General features: G+C 47.1%; 1 protein-coding gene across 1 annotated transcript in view; it reads right to left on the minus strand.

Moving 5' to 3' along the window:
• cacna1ha (calcium channel, voltage-dependent, T type, alpha 1H subunit a) overlaps positions 1-15,216 on the minus strand; it is a 75,640-nt gene that overhangs the window by 19,257 nt on the left and 41,167 nt on the right. The window contains exons 3-14 of the mRNA XM_019868242.1: positions 11,681-11,792; positions 11,071-11,204; positions 10,717-10,814; positions 9,109-9,268; positions 7,838-8,162; positions 6,671-6,763; positions 4,946-5,184; positions 4,092-4,624; positions 2,836-3,002; positions 2,455-2,649; positions 985-1,136; positions 6-99 (exon numbers count right to left, since the gene is read on the minus strand). Of these exons, the coding sequence (XP_019723801.1) occupies positions 6-99; positions 985-1,136; positions 2,455-2,649; positions 2,836-3,002; positions 4,092-4,624; positions 4,946-5,184; positions 6,671-6,763; positions 7,838-8,162; positions 9,109-9,268; positions 10,717-10,814; positions 11,071-11,204; positions 11,681-11,792 (2,302 nt within the window). The remainder of the gene's footprint in view (positions 1-5; positions 100-984; positions 1,137-2,454; positions 2,650-2,835; positions 3,003-4,091; positions 4,625-4,945; positions 5,185-6,670; positions 6,764-7,837; positions 8,163-9,108; positions 9,269-10,716; positions 10,815-11,070; positions 11,205-11,680; positions 11,793-15,216) is intronic.

Consider the following 15,216-nt stretch of genomic DNA (forward strand, 5'->3'; position numbering starts at 1 on the left):
AGCGCGGGAAGGAAGCGAACCAACTTGAGAACTCGAAGCAGGCGGAACGTACGCAGGACCGACAACCCGCCGTCAGCCTGACCAATTATCTCCCACACGCTGAGAAGGAGGTGACATTTAAATAGTTTGAATGGTACCTTTGGACTTCAAAAGTTGTCAATGTCTTTAAATTCAGTGATGACGCCAAACACTCAATGGACAAGAGTATGTAGGAGAAAATATTTCGATCAGGGCCATTTATCAAGAGATTTGGGTAAATTGTCTTCTTTTCCAGAGTGACTGCGCCTCGGAAGGCACGATTGCTTTGGTCTGGCGTCGAAGAACCAAACCGGCCAATGAACTCAACCCGTTTGGTCTTGAAAAGTTGTCACTGTCTTTAAATTCGGTGATGACGCCAAACACTGAATGGACAAGAGTATGTAGGAGAAAATATTTCGATCAGGGCCATTTATCAAGAGATTTGGGTAAATTGTATACTTCTTTTCCAGAGTGACTGCGCATTGGTCTAGCGTCGAAGAACCAAACCGGCCAATGAACTCAACCCCATCAAACAATTTTGGGATGAACTACAACAGAATGTGAAGCAGTTTCTCCTCAAATATGGCACAAAAGTCGCCGTCTTGAGTTCCAATGTTTTTGTCCAAATGGCGCGTGTGACGGGTCGCTAAAGGCCCCATTCCATTCCAGAATCAAGGAAATACAGCCGTGAACTTGATCACACGTTCACTTGATGTCAAGTACGTATCCGTATGTCTTGTTGCAATACGCTCTATCGCCGTCATTATATTACGTTATTATGGTGGGTGATTTCATGCATTATGCAACAGTTCCCGACTGATTCATGGCTTCATTATGAGTCGGTCGGCACATTAGAAAGACGGATAGAGCAACGCGTGACAGCTAACGGCTGACAGGAGAAGAAATGCTTTCGGCGGTGACCTAGGGGGAAATTTATGCGCCGAGGACAAGAACCGGGCAGATTACCTGATGATAACAATGATGCTGTCAAATATGTTGTACGGATTCCTGATGTAGCCAAACAGGCCGAAAGCCAGCAGCATGAATCCCATCTCCAAAACAAACATGCTCGTGAAGACGATGTTGCTGATCTCGAGCACATCCGTCAACTCCTCTGGCTTGAGAAAATAAAAAGTAGGTTAGGGATAAAGGTGAGACAAAAACACAGAGACCGCAAAAGAAGAAGTGACTTCATCTTTCCACTCTCGGACTCGAAAGGCGGGAAGCCCTTTGGGGTGTGTGCCCTAAATCAAGCGAGTATCACTCAAGTTCCCGGGCGGTGGTCTGGCCCAATCCATCAAACGGAGCAGAAAAGCGCAAATTTATCAGCACTGATCCCACCGCGGAGTCGGTGATCCGGTAGCATTCAGGGAACGTGCTAGAACTAGACACCCACTGTCTTGATGACACTTTATGACGGAACCAAACATTGTTTACTTCGTAGCTTAATAGTATAGTTGCCTAAGTCATTTTTTTCATGTTTTTGTAAAACAAGAAAAAAAAAGCTACTTTGGGTGTGTTTCTTTTTTAATATTGATGATGCGGTGCTAAAATAAAAACATTCCCCCTCACACGTATGATTAAAGTTTGGTCTGTGAAATGAATAAGGATCGACAATTGGTAGATTGCTGAAACCGAGGTTGAGCTTCAAAGGTGCGTTCCAGGCCCGCGCGTACACGCGGTCTTTAATTGCCCTAACAGGAGGCTTTCAATCTTCATCTTTTGTTAAGAACTCTCACCGACGGTGCGCTCGCTCGAGTGTGGGCGTTCATTACCTGCGCTCCACAACGACAACATGAAAGAACAAATTGGAGAGGTTGCAGGGGGCAATCGCTTCCAATTCACTTTACGCGGCGCATGGCGTGCTCGGGAGTCTCATTCATTCATGTTATTGACAGAGATTTAGCGAACAGGACCCTAATATAAATCAGAGCCAGAAACACCAGGAAACCGCATCTACTGCGATTTGATATCTCGACTTACTTGTCGCAACGTTAGCTTAAAACCGTCCAACATACAGAAAGGAATTCAACGGCACTGAGACGTGTTGTTAAGAGGCCGACTGACCAAGTCATCAACCTGAGCAAATAATCGGAGAAAGTTTCTGTGAAGACGATTGTAGGGATGCTGGAGTAGAAATCAATTTTTAAAAAACAAATTGTGAGCTCAACACGCACATGACCGACGTACTTTTAAAGTGACCAAACGTGAGAATAAACATCCCGTCTCGATCTTTGCTCAGGTCTCTTCTCGTCCCTCTTTTGGATGAAACGCACACATGCAAACATCGTCTCGTTTACCAACATTCCTACACCTCCGCACACAAGTATGCGCTCATAAAAGGAATACGGAACGAGGAGGGCACTCGAGGCAACATCTTTGGCCGTCTACGTGTGTGTAATAAGTCGACGGTTTCCCCCTCATTCTTAATCTTACCTGCTCGTGGTACTCGATCCCCATGCTGAGAGTGTTGACGAGGATGGCGATCATGATCCCCCGGTTAAAGTATTTGCTCTCCACGATTCTCTTCAGTTTCTCCCTGAACTTCATCCATGCCCGAAGCGCTCCGTTCTTGTACTCCAGAGCCCCATGTCGCCTGCCCCGACCTCTCCCGCCCCTCAGATCTCCTCCCTAAAAGTTCAAACAAAGGAACCATCATACCGACGGACCCTAACCAAGTGTGGGAAAACGTTTCCATATGTCACGTATGAATCTGGTTACTTAATATCCGTGCCATATGCAATTGTCAACTCTAATTGTCAAAGACATTTTCATCCTCTCTGTTAGGCACTACGAGTGTTTGCCATCCACAGTGACCTGGGGGAAGTCATGCAGTCCGTCGCCTTCTCCCTTGCAACCCTCCGAGTCGCCCAACTCCAGCTCCAAGGTCTCCAAGCTGCGGGCACACAGAGGGCAGCTCAGTAGTTCCAGGAGCAGCGGACTTGGTACCACGCCCGCCAGCTGGTACAGCACACTCTGGTGACCTGCCAGAGGCATGATGGGAAAAGGGTCACACGTTGCGTAAGGGTTGCGCCCATTGGTGGTCACGTGCGGGAGGGACATGGTGTCATTATTCACTGTTCAGATTTCATTTCGTGAACTGCGCATAAATTCCTTCAGTTGCAGACGTCGCGACACACACAAACACACTCACACGCGAAAAAAATGGAACTTTTAAAAGACGATATTTTCAGAGCGGTCACCATGAGATCTGACGTTCAAAGCTTAAGTGTGATGGCCAAAGCCAGTGTCTTAACGACTTCCAAGCACAGAAGCTTTGATTAATATGTGAGCAGGCAGCCAAAAGTGCCAAAGTGTAAAGATTAAGGTGATTATGTGGGTCTGAATAAATGCAGCGTGCGCCAGCCGCGGTTACGCAGGTGTCGCACGACAATGATCGCTTGACCGTGTCGGAAAGGAAATTGCTGTCTGGAGCCGCAGACCAGTCTCGGGGCGGGCGGTAGCAGATAAGAATGGCATTTAGTCGCGTATAAACTGTCTGCGTCGAGGAGTAATTGGTGCGGTGCTAAGAGGCTTGTTCCTTTATTCGAAAATGTAGTTTAGCAAAAAGAGATGATACGTCGACCCCAAAATGAGTCGAATCACCGCGTGGAGACGTGCGCTGATAGAAGTCTGGGGTTGCTTTTTTCTTGGGTGGATGGGTGGGGGGTGGTAATCTAAGTACAAGTCTGTTTTACAAAGAGCTTCCGTCAAATAGCAGATCCATAAGAGGAGGCTCTGCAATACGCTTTCAACTGTGAGGCAGATGACCGAACCGCATCCAACAGCCTCTGTCACGTCATCCGGATTCCTCAGCCATTTTCTGCAGTTAACCATCCCTCCCCGGCAACCCACTTCATGATCTGATCAGGCTTATTACGCATTATTAGCGTTATGTATCTTGGTTACAAACAATGACCGATTGCACCAATCCTCCCGTTTATCCGCCTGTCGAAGCTCTCCATGCTCACGTGTCCAATTAGCCAAAAGTCAATGGACGGAAGATGGAGAACTGCATCCGATATTCTACACGTGCTGCATGACTTGCTATGTTTGCGTGCGTGTCTTCTTACTATGCTGTCCCACGAGCTGGTAGAGCTTGTTCAGTTTTTCTGTGTGTTCGGATGCCGAGTGGTTGGGCGGATGCTGATCCGGAGCGCAAGCACCTTGCTGGGAGTGAGGCGGAGGAGTCTTGCTGCTGTAGCTGCACACAAACGATGGCAGAATGGTCGGGTAGTTCATCCCTCCGTTTAGCCTCCTGAGCAAGGACCCCATGCCTTGGGTGACAACCGACTGACTGCCGCCGCCGCTATTTCCATTCCGACTTCCTTTACAAACAGGAAGTGACTTCATCTCCAGTTCCACGGCTCCTCCGACGCCGCCTTCCCCGGCCAAATGTTCGGTGCTCGCCACGCCGCTCATGTGCTGCCCCCCGTTGGGGAGCCGACAGTGCTGGTGCTGATGGTGCTGCAGCAGGCTGTGTATTGGCCTCAACCACAAAGCGCTACCCGGGCCCGAGCCCCTGCTGGAGCCGTGGCCATGTCCGTTACCTCCGCCGTTACTGCCCGCACCACTGCCGTTAGGATTCACCTTTTTACGCCGTTTGCTGGTGAGGAAAAGAAAAGACATACAACTGAGCACCTTTCGTTGTTTCTGGTTATGCTAGCATGTATGAAGCTTATGCTAGCAAAAGCTTCCAGTTATGAGGTCAGCTCAAAACTTATGTCTTTTTCATTTTTTTTTTTTTTTTTTGTTCAAAATATCCCACTCTGTCTGCCAACTGAGCACCTTTCCGTTGTTTCTGGTTATGCTAGCATGTATGAAGTTTATGCTAGCAAAAGCTTCCAGTTATGAGGTTAGCTCCAAACTTATGTCTTTTTAATTTTTTTTTTTTGTTCAAAATATCCCACTCTGTCCAATATCTGACCTGTGCCATGCAGAGTATATCCTCTGAAGCCTGCGCGTGAACTTGCGATAAAGGTGACTGATGTAGCGCAGCATCTCCTCATAGCATGAGCCCGGTTCACTGTAACTGGCAAGCGTGGAATCGTTGGACATGTAGCGAGCGCGTTGCTCCCGCATCAGCGCGTTCTCCCGTTGCTTTGTCTCTGAGAATTGGGTGGCGATGACCACGAGGCACAAGTTGATCATGAAGAAAGATCCCACCTAGTTGGGGAGAGGGGGGGGAAAAAAAGAAAACAGACGCATCTTGATAACAAAGCAGATAAAGACATCTGTCACCACCTCGGAATAATGAAATCAACTTATTAACCTTTTACAAGGAAGGAACTGATACCGGTTTATTGTTATGGCCTTGATTTAATTATGATTCAGAGAGCTTAGCTAAACGACGACGATCATAAAACAGACGGCTAATCACTCAAATGTGATAAAGCCTCGGAAATATGAAGCCACGTCTTGAACAGGAAGTGAAGTCATCGATCAACATGCTTATTTGACAAAAATGTGATATGCATGTACTGAGATGTTATTATTTTCGTCTTTGTTTTCTATAATTCATATTGTGGTTTTTTTTCCAGCATCCCCAAAACAGCCTATTTTCTTTATTTTCTATGATCGTCTTTGTTTTCTATAATTCATATTGTGTTGTTTTTTTCCAGCATCCCCAAAACAGCCTATTTTCTTGCCCCCAATTTTCTCAACCGTCCTCCAGATGCATAATACGCATTTTTACATCAAACGTGAGACAGACGGCGAGCTCATCGAGCATCGCAAAAATATGGCTTCAGCTGGGATCTTTGAAAACCTACACAAAAGCGTGATAAGGGAAATTAGACAGGATAGAAAACGACACGGAACAGCAGAAGGGGGGCTGCGCTCAAAGCCCAGCTTAGAAAGGTTATTCTGGGTTACAGAGAGAAGAAGTGAACTGCAAGTACACAAGCACATCTTCCAGGAGCAACATGTTAAACAGATGCAAATTGGCTGAGAAATCAAACCCCAATAGTGCAGACTATACAGAGTCAAGTCAAATGAATGGTATTAAAGAAACGCGGGCGTACTTCTTTAAGTGCTGAGTTCTGTGTTTGTGTCTGCTTTGTTCGAGCACGCGCCTGCAGTTCCTCATAAACGCACTTGCGCAACGCGATCTGCCGCAGGACTCGAGCAAAGCGTTGTCTTCTTTTGTCATGTCAAGGACTATCAATGCGCCTTTCGCACGCGACATTTCGAGGCAATGTGAGGGGCCACTTCGAATGGGAGCCACTCAAGTCGGCTGTCCTCATGCCGACAACGGCGCAAAAGTTTTAGAAATGTGCCAGGCGGGTTTGCAAAAAATACCAACACCTAGTCTAACCTGCCCCTGCATAGATTAAGACACCCTTAAAGTTAATATGATCTGCTGTAAATCTGATGCATACCCCAACATATACAGAATTACTGATACACGAAAATAATTCAGTCATCTTTAATGCGGCAACATTATGACGAAAGAAAACCTTTTTGGGCTGCTCTACTGTGGAGCGATGAAACGAGTGAAACTGGAAAAATGGCGGCTGAATAATTTGGAGTGCAACTTGAATCACACCAGCAGCTCATGCATTTGTTTTTAAACATATCAACAATAAGAGTATCTGGTTGCTAACATTCACAGGTAGGTGTGTGCATCATGACAAAAAAAGCGGATACTTACAATAATTAGAAGTATAAAATATATAAAATTGTAGAATGAATGAGCATCCATGACATAGTACATGATATCCACCCATCCTTCCAGCGTGATGACCTGGTTGAGACAGAGAGAGGTGGAGAAGGAGCCGTCACTCGAGTGAATATTCAGAATTTCACAGTTATACCCTTAAATGGGTGTGTGTGTGATGTGTTAACAGTTTTGTCTGTCACAAACTATACTGTTTGTTTGCATGTGTGCATGCTTGAGCGTGTGAGTGTGCGTGTGAAGTCTGTGCGTGTACGTGTGTGTGCGCCTGGTGTGTGTGTGTCCATTTGTGTGCATGCATCAAAAGGACTGACACAGCTCCTGGGTGGAGTCGGCGTACTAATGAGTACTTGGGATGCTGACACCTGAAACCAACGGCTGAGCTCAGCCAAGCCACTAATAAACTCACAGCTCATCCTTTGCACCTCAGCTTGCAGAGCACATGACAGTCAAAACTGCCCTGGCTGCTATTACATTGTATCGTTAAAAGTGACATTTTCTAATTTGAGGGCTGGTAAATTTTTAATTTGAAGGTGTCCTCTGGACACTCCCAAAAGTCACACCAAAAATACATTCATTCATTTCAGTTCATTGACAGAGAGCCTTGAGGGATTCAAATTTGTATCATCGGCAAAACATTCCAATGAATTTGGAGCGCATCCGTTGAAGGAAATGAGCCCCAATATACAAATATGTTGTTTTTGGTACACGGGCTGCAAAATGCCACGCTACAGAAACCAAGATTTAATCTTGCACTTACTTGAGCACACATGCGTGTTTGCTAATGGTACGAAGTATATCGTGATATTGTACATGCAAAGAGGGAAAAGACGATGAAAGTTGGCACTGATCACGCAGTGTCTACTTTTGAACTCCTTTAAAAGGTAAGAAATACTGAAGCCAGCAAAGCATTCGTCCATTGGGTCCTGCCACAAATGTGCAAGCGGTGCACAGATCAGACGAGTGAGCCATTTGCGAATGGCCGCTGGGCACAGCATGGGAACTCTTGACAACGGGTAAACTGCGCTGCCTTGTCATTGCTTGTTAATGTGACCGATGACTGAAAACAATGACTCAAACATCCTCGAGCAGCAAAGGTACGGGACTTAAGGGTATATAAATGAAACGACTATCGCGTCTTACCTGGAAAATAGCAATCCACGCGTAGCCGATGTTGTCAAAGTTGACAGCTCCCTTATGAGGGTTGCGCTCCCCAGGACGACACACATTGTAGTACTGGTTCCAATTAACACATCCATTGACACTGGCGCCTCCCACTGTCGGGGCTGCTCCAATCACATCTGAACTTTGGTGAGGCGCCGCTAACTGGCACTCAGTCTTGGCCTCGGCGTAGGCCGGGATGTCATGGCAGCGCAGCATACCGTTCTCACGGGGCGCCGAGCAGATGAATGGGCTGTCTTCGCCATCCTCCGACATGTAGTAAGGACTGATTGACAAGTTGTATTTTCTAGACAAGAAAACAGAGACGTTTTTAAAATGCTGACAGCAATAGCAATGGGATCAACGTTCCAAACAAAGTATCCAGTCTAGTTATCCAGGTTTAGAAAAACAACGGAAGGAAGATCATTGTGACAAAGTAATGGAAAAAATTCTAATAGCCCAAAAGCATTGCCAAGGATGTAACAATAAATTTGAGGCGCTCATCATTTTGATTATATTCTAATCCTTCATTGCAGCCTTTGTTTCCCAACCTTTATTGAGGCAAGGTGCCCGTTTTGAATTATTAAAGCCCACCACCAAACAAAAATGTCACCAGAGTGATTAACGCCGACATAATGATGCTTTTGTCTCAATTTATTCGTAAATTTACTGACACCCGCTGGGAAATCCGGGCTTGATAAATGGAGCACAAAGCTGACGTACTCGCAGGAAGTCCTGACTTAGTCCGTTGAGCGGACATCAACAGGTGGAGACGCAAGGTTATTGCCCCGCCTGCCTTCTACTGGTAACGTTTTTTCGACTGTCGGCTCAATGAAGGTTGGGGGAAAACGCTTTAACTAAACTAAGCATGACGACTGAGAGAGAATCAAGAAAGAGTACGAGAGAAAGGAACAGGATGATCATGTTTGCGGAACATGCAAGGGACTTTTGACGTGACGCTTGTCTTCCTCAGGAACAGTTTGTCTGCGCGGGTCGAGAGGGTCGCGGCGTGCGCAGACGATTTGCTCTGTCTTCAGAACAAAAAGGCTCGCTCTAAAATGTCCCGGTGTCCGTTCCTACTGTTACTCTCAGCCTTGAAGGATGAGAGGGTCGCGGCGTGCGCAGACGATTTGCTCTATCTTCAGAGCAAAAAGGCTCGTTCTAAAATGTCCCGTGTCCGTTCCTACTGTTACTCTCAGCCTTGAAGGAGCGAGACGTTTGACAAGGACCTGTCGCGAGACTGCACGACTTACGTCCTGATGTCGGCTCCCAGGAAGCAGCGGTTTCGCAGAAGCCCCGCCCACAGCTGGACCCCAACAATCCCGAAGATGAAAAAGACAAAGAAGCAGAGGAGGAGGACATTTCCCAACATCGGAAGGGTGTCCAACAGGAGCGTCACCAAGATCCGCATACCTACGTGGCGGGAAACAAAACATCGGTCCTATCATATCCATGAATTGCATTTCAACACGTATGGACAAAAAGCGTCGCGTGTGGACCAAACGTCAGCCTGATCTTGACATGAGTGCTCTACCTTGACAACAGATATCGATTGTGTGATTTTTAGCTCACAACTTCGTTACTTTGGCCAAAATAATGAGACTGACTGCCGATGACAAGAGGGAATGTGACAGTCTGACATCATTCCGTCCTCGGGGATTCGAATCCACAGTCCCTGCGGCTGGTGTTACCCAAGCGCATCTGTCAAGCATTCATCTCGACATGTCACAGGAAGTCAACGTCAGTCAAAATGACCGACCGCCCTTCCCATGGAAGCGGCCCAAGTCCGTGGGCACCCTCCGCATTCTTGAATTTCTGATCAGCGTGGGCTGATCAGCTGACATCGAGACGCAAAACACAAACGCGTTCATGCAGACACGCGTCTCGCTTCCCTCAAAACTCGTCCCGCCCCTCGCTCACTCATCTGCTGTTTGCTTTCGTGTCCTCTCCAGAATCTCGGGTGAGGGGAGCTAACGCGAAAACGCAGCGGCGAGCGCCGAGGAGGTCGCAAATGGAGAAATGAGACTCGGCCAGAGAATCAGCAGAAGCCTGACAAACATGGCAAACGCGATCTGCACTGCTCACTGTAACTAAGCTACAGAAGGAAAACACATTAAAAAAAAAAAAAATCGGTCTAACAATGCTCAGTTGTCACGCTCTTCGGCAGAAAGGCAAACAGAGACAGAGTGGAAGCAAAATGGTCGGTGGCAAACAAAGACGCCAAGTGTGCGCGAGGGCAAGCGAGGGTGGTGGCTAAGGGCTGGAAATGCTCGATCTCTTGATGACATTTGAAGGAGACGAATGAGAAATGGGGCAGACTGTGAAAAACACCGAGAGGAAGCAGGCAGGCGGTTAACATCTGTCAGGTATGTCTTGGTCTGTGTACCTTTGAGGAAATGAGCATTTGGGTCTTTCGGGCGAAAGTGCGTCTGACTCTGGCTGCCCTGACCTTAACGACGCTGCACGCACGGTACGAGCTAACCGATGTGTCACCCTCATCCACCAGAAACAAGCCCGCCCCCTTCAGGGAGCCACCGTAGCCAACCGTGCTGTCACAACACCGTTTTTGCTTCACACAAGGCCATTGGCTGCTCTAAAGATTGTCCCAAAGCTGCGTGATAAGGTTGCAGGTTGAACGTTCGCTTCCTACAGACGGAAAAGCAAACAAAGGCGTGTGTTCCTGTGCATGAGAAAGATGGACATTACAGACGGCAGAAAGAAAGAGACGACCCGTCATGCTTCACGACGCGATTTCGCATTTCTGAAGTCCACCAGCTGCGGCACCAAAGAAACCTCTCGGGGTAGCTGGAGGTCAAAGTTTTTTGCGACGCGCTTTGGGCAAATGTTCCAAATGGACTTACTTGGTACTCTGTTGATGGCCCGTAGAGGTCTCAGTACTCGTACAGTACGAATGGCTGAGAAACTGGCATTCTGTCCATCCAGAGAGTACTCCAACACACTAAGGTCACAGATGCAGGAATGACTCTCGAGTTCATACACTTCAAACAGAAATGACGTGTCGTTGCAGAGATAAGACTGAGACACACAGGGCTCGAAAACTCGATATAAGCACATCGAATGTTGTTTGTTTTTCTAATGTCGTCATTTGTGTGGAAAAACGGACACGGCAAAGGGACCGCAGAGTGTTTGTTTTTTACTCGTACAGTCGAAAAAAAACGTGCGGGCAGAAGAGACTAGCATTGTGGGACACCCACCCCGCCATGACGATGACAAAGTCCAGCTGGTTCCACTTGTCGCCAAGGTAACAGTTGCTGCCAAAAATCCCCAGGGCCACCATCTTGATGATCATTTCCACCGCAAAGAAAGCAAATATACAGTCATCCAAAACCTGAAGGGAAAACAGACAGAGCAGAAACCATTTTTGAGCGCCCAAAGAGTAACTTGTTTGACTTCCAACCACACTGATAAAAGAGATGGCGAAGAATCTATGAGTTTTGAAACATCAAGGGCTGATTTTTGTCATCTTATCAGTGTTTTGATGAAATGGAAACTTGCTGCTGCAGGAAAAAAAAAAAAAAAGTAGCTATCAGCCATGCTCAGCTCAAAGCGCATAAAAAGGCACAGCATTTTTTTTTTTGTCTTGCCTTTTTGCCGGTTGTTTAATATATTAGCACTACTTCTCTTTTTATGGCGAATATATATATATGTATATTTTTTTTGCTTCCGGCTTTGTGGGAACAATTTTGGTCACGGGTCTTGTTTAATTGTAATGATTTTCTATAGATTGTATCCGACGTGTTAAAGGCAACATGAAATAAATACGGAGGGGGGTTGGAATCGTCGAGACGAGAGCGTTGGACTAACCTGGAGTATGCGACACCACTCTGACAGGCAGGTGACATCTTCACACGGCTGGAACATCCCCAGGGTGACGCAGTTGAGGAGGATCACCAACATGGACACGTGCTCGAACCACGTACGGGAGACTTGTTAAGGTTCAAACTTTGGTCATCCATTTCAAAATCTTCACTAATACAGAGCGGGAGATCAAACGTAGTTTGAAGTCAAATGTGCAATTCCTGCTGCCACTTAATCTTGAAAAAAAAAAAAAACAACAACAACAAAAAAACTGCCTGCCCTGTCGTAATTGATACTTTCGTTTTACCCATTGGACCGACGAATGTCAAGGTGAGACGCGGCGTTGGGAGAATCGATACAACCTTGATCGCGGTGTGTTAATTAACAATGTGTTGCTTGTCAGGATTGAGGCATGACCCGGGAAAAGAAAAACATACGTCATCAACGGAAGGTCGACCGACTGCTTGTTCACAAATGAAAGACTTGGGTGAATAAAAATGAGAGATATGAATACGTTTCAAACATCATTTGTTGCCCTCCTTCTGCTCCGTTTCCTGTAATTCGTCTTTACTCTCTGCAGTCAACACCTCCTGAGCTCCGCGCACACGTACGTATACGCGCACAGAGACCAAATCCCGCGAGACAAAATGAGCCATCACTCCCCTTTAAATGATTGTTAGGGTGAGGGTTCATTCGTATTTTTAGAACACTGAGGCCAGTTTCCTTCACTTCCTGCCGTAACCTGAACACGTTTGGGGGTGACATCAAAACACCGCCGTGAGACAAAAGATCAACATTTTCGCCATCCCCGTCCGATACACGACTAACGGAACAGAATGATATCACCGCTGGCGTGAAGGCAGAGTGGGAGGTCGAAGGGAAGGCTCACGTGTACAGTCAAGCGCTCCTTTCCTGGCTCGTGAAGGTCAATTTACGTCTCGGAGAATCTCAACAAATTAGTTCTGTGCCAAAGAGCACCGAGTAGTACTTGGTCTTCTGTCGAGAGCAATGAAAATATTGTTTTATGACAACTCATATTCCCGAAGGACTACGGGAAGGTGCTTGTAACCTTTAACCGGACGTTTATTTATCGATAAGAATATCTGAAATGGATGAAAACGCAAACGCTCGCTGAAGGTCAAATCATGACAATGCACGCCTTCAAAGATGGAACTGTCAAGTGATTGACCAAAAATCGGCTACGCACGACAACTGGGTGCACACACGCGGATGGCTGGTGATGAGAGGACTATCGAACGATGCCTTTGCGAACCGCCTGCATGCACAACAACAACAACAACAACAAACATGAATCACACACCGGAAAGGTCTCGAAGAGTTCACGCGAGCGCGCACATGCAACCAAATGCTAAGCCCGCTCCAGCTGAGCTGTCAGGTCAGCGCTGGTGCAGAGAAGAGAGCAGAGCGAGTCGGTCGTCACCGGGACACGAGGACAACAAAGAACCGCGCTCTTGCTTGACGACATCGGAGTAATAACGGTCAAGCGATGGCCATGTTTGTCGGGAGCCGCGACGGAAGTACAAATGGAACAAAGCGATCGTTTAGCGGGCCGACAAAGCTTTCGCGTTTTATTGCGGAGTAGCGTTGAGCAACAGATTGGAAGTCAAAGATTTTGAGAGGTGATCGATTTAGAAATCAGTGTGTGAAGTGTTTTTGTCTTGAAATGTTTCCACTGTCTGCAGGGTGCTAAGGGGGACTTACTTTTGCCATCGCGGATTCAAACCAAGCACTGCACTTTGTCCGCAAGAAAATCTTAAGATGAGATCGGATACAAACGCAATAATGCGACATAAATGCCAAACGACAGCCAACCTGTTTTGCTCTGTCGCCGAGGAAACTGCTCACAGCCAACGTTGTCGTGGTAGTCAAATGGGATTCAAATGACACGATGAATCCTTAAATGGATTGTTCAAATCTGGTCAGCAGTATTTAAAAAAAAAAAAAAAAGAAAATTCTTAATTTATGAGCACCACTGTACTTTTTAAGGACGTTTGAAACAATTAAGATAAGATAAGATAACCTTTATTTGTCCCACACTGGGGACATTTGCAGTTGACAGCAGCAAAATTAGGGGGGGGAGAAAAAAAACAAAGTGTTTCATTGCACAAAATAAATGTTTCAGAAAAGAACTGTACACAGTTCAATATAAATGCAATATTAGAAAAATCTAATAAATTAGCAATAGCATATAAAACACAGCATAAGGCGGCTGCGCTATTTACAATGGTTACAGCTAATTAAAGCTCAGTCCAGCATATAAACATGACAGGGGGTGCTCGTGGAGTTCCTGTACCAATATGTCCTCCTGTCCAACACATACCAAACATCCACGAGCGCAAGAACCCCAACCGATTTTGGGCGCTCTTCACGACCCGCTAACAATGGGCTGCCTTGAGCTGTCGACACCATTTTTTTTTTTAAAGTTGAAAACAGTTGCGCAATGTGTTGCGCCGTCGTCCGTTCAACACGGCACTCGAGCAGCCCATCGCTAATTTGTTGATGAGCTCAATCTCAGGGGAGTACATTTGGTGATTCATCCGACAAGCGGCAGCTGGCATCGGACCGCGTGAGGCTGCTCGTCCTCCTTCTCCCGCTAATGAGCCGCGTTCCCTTTCTGCTGTCCTTACTTCCCTTCCATGCTCTCCTGCTCCCTTGGGAATCCTTTTTTCTCCCCCTCCATTGTTTCCTTTCCCCTTCTGGACTAACATCAACAAGGTCCTGCGCTCATTTTCTCTGCTTCTGTTCCACTCTGTCCGTGAATAACGCGACTGTTTTCCAGTCCGGACAGATCGATTGGATCATTGTTCATTTCGAATCTGCATTCGAGAAGACTTCGCCGCCAAAACAGACCTATTTGAAGGATTTCGCCGACGGTATTGCAGCGCCGCATGCGGCTGGCGCGGTCGCCCGAGCGTCTGCATGTGCAGGAACGCGTGAGCTTCATATCGGCTCATCTCAGAGCAGAAGTCCCCAAAGATGGCAAGAAACAGAAGCTCATAAATCAGCCCTGTCCCTGAACTCGCTCCTCTCTCCCTCATCACCTCCCTCGCTCTTTTCATCTCTCTCTCTCTCTCTCCCCACACCTCCCCGCCTCGCCTCCGACACCCCGGAGAGAAGGCCGAGGCAGGCGTGACGCACTTACGCCAGGATTCCCTTTCTGTCTCTCTTTGCGCTCCGCCGCGAGCTTGTTCCTCTCGCGCGCTCTCGCTCTGTCGTTTTGACCACGAAATGACACATCTCAATGCGAATTCTGCGCGCTGTGGCACAAGTCGCATCACGCGCAAATTGGGGATGTGCGGGTGCGGGTCCATGGGTGTTGCAGGTGTCAAAGAGGATAAAAGGAATCGCAAGTTTCGTGGCAAAGCGTGGACTCGCTGGGCACATGGGCGGAGTTTTCTTTCTTTCGGTTATTTTTGTATGGGCGAAATGCCGTTGTGGGAGCGAGCGCGGCCGATTTACTTCCCGGCCAATGGAAGCGGCGCCTCTCGTTCGCTTTCAATTTAGCGCGAATAATCAGCGGG

This window comes from Hippocampus comes, unplaced genomic scaffold (assembly GCF_001891065.2).
Source record: "Hippocampus comes isolate QL1 unplaced genomic scaffold, H_comes_QL1_v1.1 scaffold314, whole genome shotgun sequence".
NCBI lineage: Eukaryota > Metazoa > Chordata > Actinopteri > Syngnathiformes > Syngnathidae > Hippocampus > Hippocampus comes.